Below are 12,033 nucleotides of genomic sequence, written 5' to 3'. Positions count from 1 at the left end.
CAGGGATATATTTCCCTCCCCACCCATTTTCGCTTTCCGCAAAGACCGTTCCCTCCTTGAACTACCTGGTCAGGTCCACGCCACCCCCCCCCTCCCCCCGACAACCCACCCTCCCGTTCTGGCACCCTCCCCTGCCACCACAGGAATTGTACTCATTGCTACCTTCCCCCACCCTCCTCTCTGACCTATCACCTCCATCCCCACACCCATTCACCTATTGTATACTTTGCTAACTTCTCCCCAGCCACCCACCACACCCACTTTTCTCTCCACTCTGCAGGCACCCTGCCTCTATCCCTGATGAAGGGCTTTTGCCCGAAACGTCGATTTTCCTGCTCCTCGGATGCTGTGCTTTTCCAGCACCACTCTAATCTAAACTTTTAAATGTTTGTGCCTAATACTGTAAAAAATTAGTCTCCACAAATTTAGAACTTCAACTTTTAGATCTGGTCTATCCCTTTCCATCACTATTTTAAATCAATAGAATTATGGTCGCTGGCCTCAAAGTGCTCCCCCACTGACACCTCAGTCACCTGCCCTACCTTATTTCCCAAGAGTAGGTCAAGCTTTGTACCTTCTCTAGTAGGTACATCCACATACTGAATCAGAAAATTTTCTTGTACACTGTGATCAAATTCCTCTCCATCTGAACCCTTAACATTATGGCAGTTCCAGTCTATGTTTGGAAAGTTAAGGTCCCTATCATAACCACCCTGTTATTCTTACAAATAGCTGCGATCTCCTTACAAATTTGTTTCTCAATTTCCTGCTGACTATTAGGGGGGTCTTTAATACAATCCAAATTAGGTGATTATCCCTTTCTTATTTCTCAGATCCACACAAATACCTTCCCTAGATGTATTTCCAGGAATATCCTCCCTCAGTACAGCTGTAATGCTGTTGCTTATCAAAAACACCACTCCCCCTCCTCTCTTGCCTCCCTTTCTGTCCTTCCTATAGCGTTTGTATCCTGGAACATTAAGCTGTTAGTCCTGTCCATCCCTGAGCCACGTTTCAGTAATTGCTATGATATCCCAGTCCCGTGTTCCTAATCATACCCTGAGTTCATCTGCCTTCCCTGTTAGGCCTCTTGTGTTGAAATCTATGCAGTCTAATTTACCGGTCCTACATTTTCCTCTGCTTTGACCCTGCCTGCTCTGGCTGTTTGACTCACTTCTGTTCTCAACTGTACCAGTCTCAGATTTATCTCGTTCCTCACTATCTCCTTGGGCCCTCCTCCTCCTCCTCCTCCTCCTCCTCCTCCTCCGCCCCCCCCCTCCCCCTCTCCATTAGCCTAAGTCCTCCTGAGCGGCTCTAGCAAACCCCCCTTCCAATTCAAATACAACCCATCCTTGTGCAGGTCACGTCTACCCCAGAAGAGATTCCAATGATCTAAAAATGTGAATCCTTCTCCTATACACCAGCCCCTCAGCCACACATTCCTTCGCTCTATCCTCCTTTTCCTACCCTCAGTAGCTTGCAGCACTGGGAGTAATCCAAATATTACTACATGTGAGGGCCTCCTTTTTAAATTCCTGTCTAACTCTGTATATTCTCCCTTTTCCCTTTCTATGTCATTGGTTCCAATGTGTACAATGACCTCCTGCTGGTCCTTCTTCCCCCTTGAGAACATTCTGTACTCTCTCTGAGACATCCTTGATCCTGGCACCAGGGAGGCAAAACACCATTCTGATTTTTTGCTGCTGGCTACAGAAACGTCTGTCTGTGCCTCAGACTAGAAAATTCCCAAACACAATTGACCTCTTGGAACCCAACAGACCCGTCTTTGCATTAGAGCCAGTCTCGATACCAGAAACTTGGCTGTTAATGCTACATTTCCCTAAGAATCCATCACCCTGTACATTTACCAAACAGCGTACTGGTGTGAAATGGGGATAGCCACAAAAGACACCTGCACTATCTGCCTACCTCTCTCACCTTTCCTGGAGTTAACCCATCTATGTGACTGTATCAGCAACTTTTCTCCCTTTCTATTATTATCATCCATCACATCATCTTGCTCTTGTAAATTTCTCTTTGCCTCTAACTGTCTCTCCAACTGATCCATTCGATCTGATATGATTTGCAATCAATGGCATTTATTGCAGATATAATTCTCAGTAAGACGTAAATTCTCCCTAAACTCCCTCATCTGACAAGAGCGGCATGGTGGCTCAATGGTTAGCACTGATATCTCACATGGCCAGGGACCTGAGTTTGGGTGACTGTCTGTGTGGAGGTTGCACATTCTCCCTGTGTCTGCGTGTGTTTCCCCTGGGTACTCCCAAAGACCAAAGATGTGCGGGTCAGATGAATTGGCCATGCTAAATTACCCATAGTGTTAAGTTCATTAGTCAGAGGGAAATGGGTGGGTTGTTCTTTGGAGGGTTTGTGTGGACTTATTGGGCTGAAGGGCATGTTTTCACAATGTAGGTAATCTAATCAAGAACATCTCACTCTACTAAAGGTCATTTTTGCTTTTTCAATCTGCAGACCCAAAAAGTTGCACTGTCTTATTCCTCTATGCAAGATTCCTAACTTCCTGATCAACTGTTATATTTGCAACATTTACTTGACTAGTCTAGTTCAGATTCTGGTGAATGGCAATTCCCAAACTTTGGATAGTGTGCTATTCAGTGATGGCAGTACTAGAGAATGTCATGGAGTGATTATTAGATTCTGTCTTGTTAGAAATGGTCGTTGCCAGACACTTGAGTGGTTGAAATATAAGTTGCCATTTGTCAACACAAGTCTGAATATTCTTCTCAATGCTCAGCAAAAGCATGTAACTCATTGAAGCCATTAATTTTAGACAGACTGACAATAAGGAAGCGATGCTGGAATAAAAATAAATGGAAAGACAAAGCTAGAACCAAGAAGAGATGACCTATAAATATTAAAAATCTATTTCTTGACATTTGATCATGATGATTAAATACATTTTAAATATTGTAGACAAATCACTTTTTGTAATAGATTGAAAATTTGTAAGTGTACAATTAATTATGTAGTAAGTATGTAAGTGCTATTATGCAGTGGTATGCTTAATATTTAAAGGTTAATATTTACACAATCTGAATGTGTATGTCATGCCTGTTTGTGATTCTTGTAAATACTGGATTAGTGGTGCTGGAAGAGCACAGCAGTTCAGGCAGTATCCAACGAGCAGCGAAATCGACGTTTCGGGCAAAAGCCCTTCATCTTCTGGTAATTTTGTTTCTACCAGTGGAAGTACTAATGCAGAAGACTCCTGAAATTGGAAAGGCCAAGGAGAAACCCCCTGCAACCACTGGTACTGTGAAATATATATTTTTTAATTTAATAAAAGTCTCTTTCTCATCCCTACCCCATCACCACCAGATCTGGGTATTTTTGATGAGCCATTAATGGCTTTAAGTAACAGAGAGCTGTAACTGCTGCCCAGAGAGTGACGTTAAATAGCAAAGTAGTGAATTGGACATGCAGCCCTCTAACTATATTGCAAAATGTGGCAACATTTCTTCTGCCTCGCTTGAATGGTAGGAAGGATAGTCTTTTCAATATAGGTAGAGGGCTGCATGTCCAATTCACTACTTTGTGCCATTTAATGCCACTCTCTGGGCAGCAGTTACAGATCTCTGTTACTGATAAAATTGTCAATATGTTTTGACCATTTCTTGGTCATATTAAAAATTAAATAAAAATGACAATTCAACCATCTAAAAGTGAGCTTCGTCACTTTTTCAGTCATTTCAGGAGAGTATGAAGGAAAGATGGTTTGATTGATTAATCGTTCAATGGTCCATGAATAATTCCCTCAAACTTCAGAGCTGAGTCTCTTCCTGAATTGACCTGGAATAAAATTTATGGTAATCATAGCCTAGTAAAGTTATGTTGCCTGATAAAGATGTATCTGTCTGTAAGGGAATGTCGCATTAGAGATCCTTTATGTGCAAAAAAATCAACTACCATTTTGTTGTCATCTTGGGAGAAAATATTGTATCTCTTATGTTGATTAATGTTTACTGCTGTTGCTTTCACTGTCAGTGAACACTAAGAGGAGATTTGGACACCACCCACACCCTCCACCTCCTCCATGACTTTTGTTTCCCCGGCCCCCAATGCCTATTCTTCACCAGGGCCATCCAGTCCCTGTACACATCCATCCGCCATAATGAAGACCTCGAAGCCCTCCGGCCCAACCAGCAACCTTCCAGTCACACAGTCATTTGATTGGCTGAATTGGTCCTCACCTTCAACAATTTCTCTTTGAATCCTCCCACTTCTTCCAGACCAAAGGGATAGCCATCAGCACCCACATGGGCCCCAGCTATGCCTGACAGATCTGTGGAAATGTCCATCTTCCGCAGCTACACCAGCACCATTCCTTCCCTTTTCCTCTGCTACATCAAGGACTGTATCAGCACCACCTCGTGTTTCCAGAAAGAGGTTGAACAGTTCATCAACTTCACGAACCCCTTCCAATCCGACCTCTAGTTCACCTGGACCATCTTGGCCAACTCCCTCCCCTTCCTGGACATCTCCAACTCTATTTTCAATGACCAACTCAACAGAGGCATCTACTACAAACCTATCAACCCCCACAGCAACCTGAACTACACCTCCTCCCACCCTGCCTCCTGTAAAAACACTATCCCTTCTTCCCAGTTTCTCTGCCTCCACCGCATCTGCTCCCAGGAGGACCAATTCCACAATAGAACATCCCAGGTGGCCTCCTTCTTCAAAGACTGTAATTTTCCCCTCCCACATGGTTGACGATGCCTTCCAGCACTTCCCGCACCTCTGTCCTTGAAGCCCACCTCTCCAATCCCAGAAGTACAGAGGCCCTCACACCCCAACACCACGCCCTAGTCCTTACCTTCCACTCCACAAACCTCCAGATATAACGCATCACCCTTTTCCACTTCCACCACTATAAACAGACCGCACCAACCTCTCCATATATTTCCCTCTGCACCCCTATCTGCATTCCAGAAACCATTCCCTCTGACTTCCTTGTTAGGTCCTTGCCTCCCACACCAACCCACCCTCCACTCCCGGCACCTTCCTTTGCCACCACAAGAAGTGCAAATCCTGTGCCCACACCTCCCCCCTCACCTCCATCCAAGCCCCCAAAGGATCCTTCCACATCTGACAGAAATTTACCAGTACTTACACACACATCCATTGATTGTGTCCATTGCTCTTGATGTGGTCTCCTCTACATTTGGGAGACAGGACGCCAATTTGCTGAATGTATTAGAGAACATCTCTTGGCCACCCACACTAAAAACCCCTACCGCCTGGTGGCCAAACATTTTAACTCCCCCTCCCACTACCCCAAGGACATTCAAGTCCTGGGCACTCTCCACCTGCCAAACTCTAGCTACACATTGCCTCAAGAAAGAACACCTCATCTTCCACCAAAGGACCCTCCAACCATATGGTGTCAATGTGGTTTCCTCTTTTCCTCTGCCTCCACCTTGTTCCAGGTCCAACCTTCTAACTTGGCACCACCCTCTTGAACTGTCCTACCTGCCCATCTTCCTTCCAACCTATCCACTTCATCTGCCTCTCTGACCCTCATCTTCACTCCCTTCACCCCCTATTGCATGCCCAGCTAACTTGCCCCAGCCCCACCACCGTTCCATTTATCTCGCAGCCCCCTTGGTCCATCCCTCTTTCCTGATGAAGGGGTTTTGCTCGAAACGTGGAATCTCCTGCTGCTTGGATGCTGCCAGTCTGGCTGTGCTTTTCCGGCACCATATTCTTCAATTCTGATCTCCAGCGTCTGCAGTTCTCACTTTCTCCTATGATGAGATTGGGCCAAGTATCTAAGAAGCAGCTACCTAGGATCCACTGCCTTTGTTCCTCAGAGTATTAAACTGATTTCTTTTTATCTAAATATGTTATTGAAAGATTCAAATTACAGCATATTATTTGCATAAATCTACCATTAATTGGATATATAATATGATTGATTATGAGCAAGTAATTTCCTTGCTTTTTTTTGCCTTATCTTCATGAGAATAATCACAGCCCAGGAAAATCTGTCTCAAATAATTAGCATGCAACAATTTCCGAGGTATTTATTTTAATGAAATACTTGGCATATTTAGATCTGCAACACTTGACTTTGGAAGGTAGCAGAGTGAGTAGAGACATGTGATTATCATCCTTCGTGTTTTGAAGAGGCAACAAAGTATCAGGATCATTAACTAGTTATATGTAAAACTTCAGTTTAATATATATAATGTATGTGTATTTGTTATTTATAGAATCACAAGTGGTATTTGAAGTTACGAATGGTTGTTTTTATAAAATGCATGTTTTGTTAATGCAATTTTCCTGTAGCACAGATTAACAAATTGGGGACAGTTTTTCCAAAATGCAAACTTTAAAATGTGTTTTGGCTGTTAAGTTTCTAATGCATTACTTTTCTGTAAGATGAGGTTGCACAAGAACACAACCATCACATTATAGAAGAAGTACCTGTAGTGATTTGAGAGACGCCAATGAAAATAATCTGAAATATGAAAACTTAAAATCTAAAATGATAGTCACAGGTGAGGGGCCATAAGACTGGAGGTTGGCTAACGTGATGCGACTGTTGAAGAAAGTTGGTAAGGACAAGCCAGGCAACTATAGACCAGTGAACTTTGATGTCTATCGTGGGCAAGTTGTTGGAGGGAATCCTGAGGGACAGGATGTACATGTATTTGGAAAGATAGTGACTGATTAGGGATAGTCAACATGGCTGTGTGTGTGGAAAACCATGTCTCACAAACTTGATTGAGTTTTTTGAAGAAGTAACAAAGAAGATTGATGAGGGCAGAACTGTAGATGTGATCTATATGGACTTCAGTAAGGCATTCGACAAGGTTCCCATGACAGACTGGTTAGCACGGTTAGATCTCATTGAATACAGGGAGAACTAGCCATTTGGATACAGAACTGGCTCAAAGGTAGAAGACAAATGGTGCTGGTGGAGGGTTGTTTTTCATACTATGGGCTTGTGACCAGTGGAGTGCCACAAGGATCAGTGCTGGGTCCACTACATTTTATCATTTATATAAATGATTTGGATGTGAGCACGAGAGGTATAATTAGTATGTTTGCAGAGCACACCAAAATTGGAGGTGTAGTGGACAGCGAAGAAGGTTACCTCAGATTACAACGGGATCTTGATCAGATGGGCTGAGAAGTGACAGATGGAGTTTAATTTAGGTAAATGCGAGGTGTTGAATTTTGGGAAAGCAAATCTTAGCAGGACTTATAAACATAATGGTAATTTCCTAGGAAGTGTTGCTGAACAAAGAGACCTTGGAGTGCAGCTTCATAGCTGTCTGAAATTGGAATCACTGGTAGATAGGATAGTGAAGAAGGTGTTTGGTATGCTTTCTTTTATTGGTCAAAGGATTGAGTCCAGGAGTTAGGAGGTCATGGTGTGGCTGTACAGGACATTGGTTAGGCCACTTTTGGAATTTGCATGCAATTCTGGCCTCCTTCATATCAAAGGATGTTGTGAAACTTGAAAGGGTTCAGAAAATATTTACAAGGATGTCATAGAGTCATAGAGATGTACAGCATGGAAACAGACCCTTCAGTCCACCCGTCCATGCCAACCAGATATCCCAAGCCAATCTAGTTCCACCGGCCAGCACAGGGTCCATGTCCCTCCAAACCCTTCCTATTCATAAACCCATCCAAATTCCCCTTAAATGTTGCAATTGTACCAGCCCTCACCAATTCCTCTGGCATCTCATTCCAGCCCTCACCAGTTCCTCTGTGTGAAAAAGTTGCCCCAGAGATCACTTTCCTGTCTTTCCCCTCACACACTTAACCTATGCCCTCTAGTTATGGACTCCCCCACTCCAGGGAAAAGACTTGTCTACTTATCCTATCCATGCACCTTATAATTTTATAAACCTCTATAATGTCACCCCTCAGCCTCCGACGCTCCAGGGAAAACAGCCCCAGCCTGTTCAGCCTCTCCCTGTAGCTCAAATCCTCCAACCCTGGTAACATCCTTGTAAATCTTTTCTGAACCGTTTCAAGTTTCACAACATCTTTCCGATAGGAAAGAGACCAGAATTGCATGCAATATTCCAACAGTGGCCTAACCAATGTCTTGTACAGCCGCCACATGACCTCCCAACTCCTGTACTCAATACTCTGACCAATAAAAGAAAGCATACCAAATGCCTTCTTCACTATCCTATCTGCCTGTGACTCCACTTTCAAGGAGCTGTGAACCTGCACTCCAAGGTCTCTTTATTTAGCAACACTCTTTAGGACCTTACCATCCAGTGTATGAGTCCTGCTAAGATTTGCTTTCCCAAAATGCAGCACCTCTCATTTATCTGAATTAAACTCCATCTGCCACTTCTCCATTCATTTGGCCCATCTGATCAAGATCCCGTTGTAGTCTGAGGTAACCTTCTTTGCTGTCCACTATACCTCCAATTTTGGTGTCATCTGCAAGCTTACTAACTGGGCCTCTTTTGCTCGCATCCAAATTATGTATGAAAATGACAAAAAGTTGAGCGGCCAGCACCGATCCTGTGACCGTTCCACTGGTCACAGGCCACCAGTCTGAAAAACAATCCTCCACCACCACCCTCTGTCTTCTACCTTTGACCCAGTTCTGTTTCCAAATGGCTAGTTCTCCATGTATTCTGTGAGATCTAACCTTGCTAATCAGTCTCCCATTGGGAACCTTGTCGAACGCCAAAGGGAAGTCCATATAGATCACATCTATCTCTCTGACCTCATCAATCCTCTTTGAGTTCTTTGAAGAAGTAACAATCAAGTTTTGTGAGACATGATTTCCCAAGCATAACGCCATGTTAACTATCAGTAATCAGTCCTTGCCAGGGTTGGAGGGTTTGAGTTATAGGGAGAGGTTGAATAGGTTGGCACTGGAGTGTCAGAGGCTGAGAGGTGACCTTATAGGTGTTTATAAAATCACAAGGGGCATGGATAGGAGAAATAGACAAGTCTCTTCCCTGGGGTGGGAGTGTCCAAAACTAGAGGGCATAGGTTAAGTGTGAGAGGGGAAAGATATAAAAGTTACCTAAGGGGCAAATCTTTCATGCAGAGGGTGGTACGTGTGTGAAATGAGCTGCCAGAGGAAGTGGTGGAGGCTGGTACAATTGCAACATTTAAGAGACATTTGGATGGGTATCTGAATAGAAAGGTTTTGGAGAGATATGGGCCAGGTACTGGTAGGTGGCAATAAATCGGGTTGGGATATCTGGTCAGCATGGACAGATTGGACTGAAGGGTCTGTTTCCATGCTGTACATCTCTCTGACTCTGTGACTCTATAACTGCTCTCTGGGTTGGTTAAGTTCTTAGTGTTCCTGCCATTGACTGCTCATTGATACATCCTTCACCTTGATGAGATGGGAGAGGTGTGGTTGACTCTATTGGAGCCTCTTTACTTTTCCATGATCTGGAATACAGCTCCACAATTTGTTTCAGCCATCTTAAATTTCAGTCACTGTTCTTCTTCTTTTGTTTAAAACTGCCTTTCACAAGTCCAAATGCAGATTAATTTACAGCTTAATAATTGATAGCACATCTCATAATAACGTGAGAGGCAGTGCCATAGTATTTTTATTACTAGCATCTGGAGACCCAGGCTAATACTCTGGGAGCCTTAGGAGCTCTCTTGTGGCACAATGTAATTCCAGTGTCCCTACCCTTGGAAAAGCAGCCTCAGGTTGAAGTCTCACCTGCTGCAGAGGTGTGCAATAACATCTCTCATCTGGTTAATTAAATAGGTTAAAAAGAGAAACTTGATTTGAATCCCACCAGGCAAATGGTGAAATCTGAATTCAGTTAATGAATCTGAAATTAAAAGGAAGACTAATGCTGTAAAAACCCATCTGGTTCACTATTGCACGTCAAGGAAGGAAAATATGGCATCTTCACCTGGTCTGGCCTGCATGTGACTCCAGATCCCCAATAATGTAGGTGTTTGCATGAATGACCCATACATTGGACCAAGAATAGGTCCAACTTGCATCAAATCACTACAAAATTTGGATAAAAGGAATGAAACCTGAAGAATGCTCTGCATTGACCAAGGCACTGGAAATGACAATAGCACATGCAACCTTAACAACCCTGCAAAGTTTTCCATAATTAACATTGTGCGGTTTGTGCTAAAATAGGGAGAGTTATCTCATTGCTACAACCAGTCAAGGAATGGTTAGAATCATCAAGTCCGTTCCTGCACCAACTGGGTTTATCAAGACGGTCCTGCTCCTTCAACCTCACCCTTCATCTGAAGTGTGATGACCCTCAGGTTAGACTCAACACTAGTTGACTCTCTATGGGACAGCAGCCGGATGGTCTGCTGGGAATATAGTGGCTTTACCTTTTCCTGGAATAGTCAAGTCTAAAGATAACAAAGGGATAAGCAAGCATTTAAACAGAAGATTAGCCAAGGCAAAGGCAGAATTGGGTGAAGTAATGAGGATAGAATTAGAAAGTCTGAGTGATATTTGGAGGCTCACCTCAGGATCAAGTGTGACATCAAGTTTGCAAACAGTTTTAACCTCAAACAGATGCCAGGGAACAAATGGAACAATTGGCTGAAGGATGGAAATTATGGTGGAGACAAAAGATAACCTAAACTTCCTGAAATATGTTTTAAAAATTATATAAAATGTTTCAAAGTTTGAAAACCTTCAGTTTTATTAACCTGTTCTACTATCATTGATGATTATTATTGGATTAATATTACAGGTAACTCATTTGACTTAACCTGAACAAGATAAATTTCATTTGAAATAGAAACACATCTTTTGGACATGATAAAGCTAGTTAGTGTGAAAAGGTTTGAAGCTGTATCTGATCTATGAATGCTGACATGATTATTGGGTTCGAGATTTCATTTCTATTTTCATTGGATTAGGCTCATCAATGCCATGGAATTGCACTGCAAACAGCGTACATTCTTTGCAGCTCTCCAAAACAGAGTGGTTTTTAATATCTCTAAGTTCCTTCTCGTTTAACCAAAGTAACATTTCTTTTATTATGTTATGCACTCAATGAATTTAAAGACCCTGAATTCATTTAAAGAACAATGAACCTATGGTTTTCACAGTAAATTTCAAGAACATCCACTGGCTACTTTTGCAAGTGGATCAGTCACTGAGGACAATGTCATTTCAACATGTGCAAGACCATACGAAATTGGAATAGACATAGATCCATTTGATCCCTCAAGCTTTGTATTCTATTCAATAAGATCGTGGCTGATCTGTTGGTATTTCACATTCCTTATTTTCATGTATAACTCCATAACTTTGGATTCTGTTGCCTAATAAGAATCTATCCACCTCAGCCTCCTAAGGCAGAGAATGCCAAAGCTCTTAATTTCCTAAATAGCACCAATTCCAACTGGCGTTAATGTTAAAGTTGTGCACTGCCTAATGCAGATATTTCGACTCTGAAGTACTCTAAGCTTTATGTAGAACATTCATTTTCATAAATCTTCTCCTCTGCACTCCAACATTTGACCTTTCTGCCATCCTATCTCCATCCAGTCCTTTTTCTTGAACGCATCATCTCTCTATTATATTTACAGATTTCATAGAACTCCATGATTTAATCTCTTTAATTAGACTTTCAGTCCTGTGAAAGCACCAATGAACAATTTTAAGCAATGTTATAAATAACATTTCCTGTGACTTTGATCATGTTGAATATAATTCCTCATCCCCCTTGACCTTCCTGTCACCATTGACGTGATCCATGACACAATTCTCCTCCAATAATGTTCCTGTATTGTCCATTTCCATGGGGCTGCACTCACCTGGTCATATTCACATTGTTCTGATTATAGCCTCAGAGAATCAACAACACTGCATTCCCTTCTTACATCCTACTTCCAGAATCCACTAAGGTAATATCATTGGCTGTTCTACATCTTATCCGGCAGCCCTTTGAAAACATTCATTGAAGACATGGAATTAGTTTCACATATAGGTTGCTGACAAACAGCTCTTCATCTTCATCAATTCTCTGAGATTCTCCAGTG

At 42.5% G+C, this 12,033-nt stretch overlaps 1 protein-coding gene across 6 annotated transcripts in view; it reads left to right on the top strand.

The window, feature by feature from the left end:
* Positions 1-12,033, top strand: part of LOC140467331 (uncharacterized) — a 118,124-nt gene that overhangs the window by 62,045 nt on the left and 44,046 nt on the right. For 5 of the 6 annotated variants that reach the window (XM_072563612.1, XM_072563613.1, XM_072563610.1 and 2 more), the window contains one exon: positions 3,227-3,292. The exons of the other annotated variant lie outside the window; for it this stretch is intronic. In XM_072563612.1, coding sequence (XP_072419713.1) covers positions 3,227-3,292 — 66 coding nt within the window. The remainder of the gene's footprint in view (positions 1-3,226; positions 3,293-12,033) is intronic. 6 annotated transcript variants of the gene reach the window in all.

The sequence above is a fragment of the Chiloscyllium punctatum genome, chromosome 45, assembly GCF_047496795.1.
Source record: "Chiloscyllium punctatum isolate Juve2018m chromosome 45, sChiPun1.3, whole genome shotgun sequence".
In the NCBI taxonomy this organism is placed as follows: domain Eukaryota; kingdom Metazoa; phylum Chordata; class Chondrichthyes; order Orectolobiformes; family Hemiscylliidae; genus Chiloscyllium; species Chiloscyllium punctatum.
This window is presented reverse-complemented; position numbering and strand designations above follow the sequence as displayed.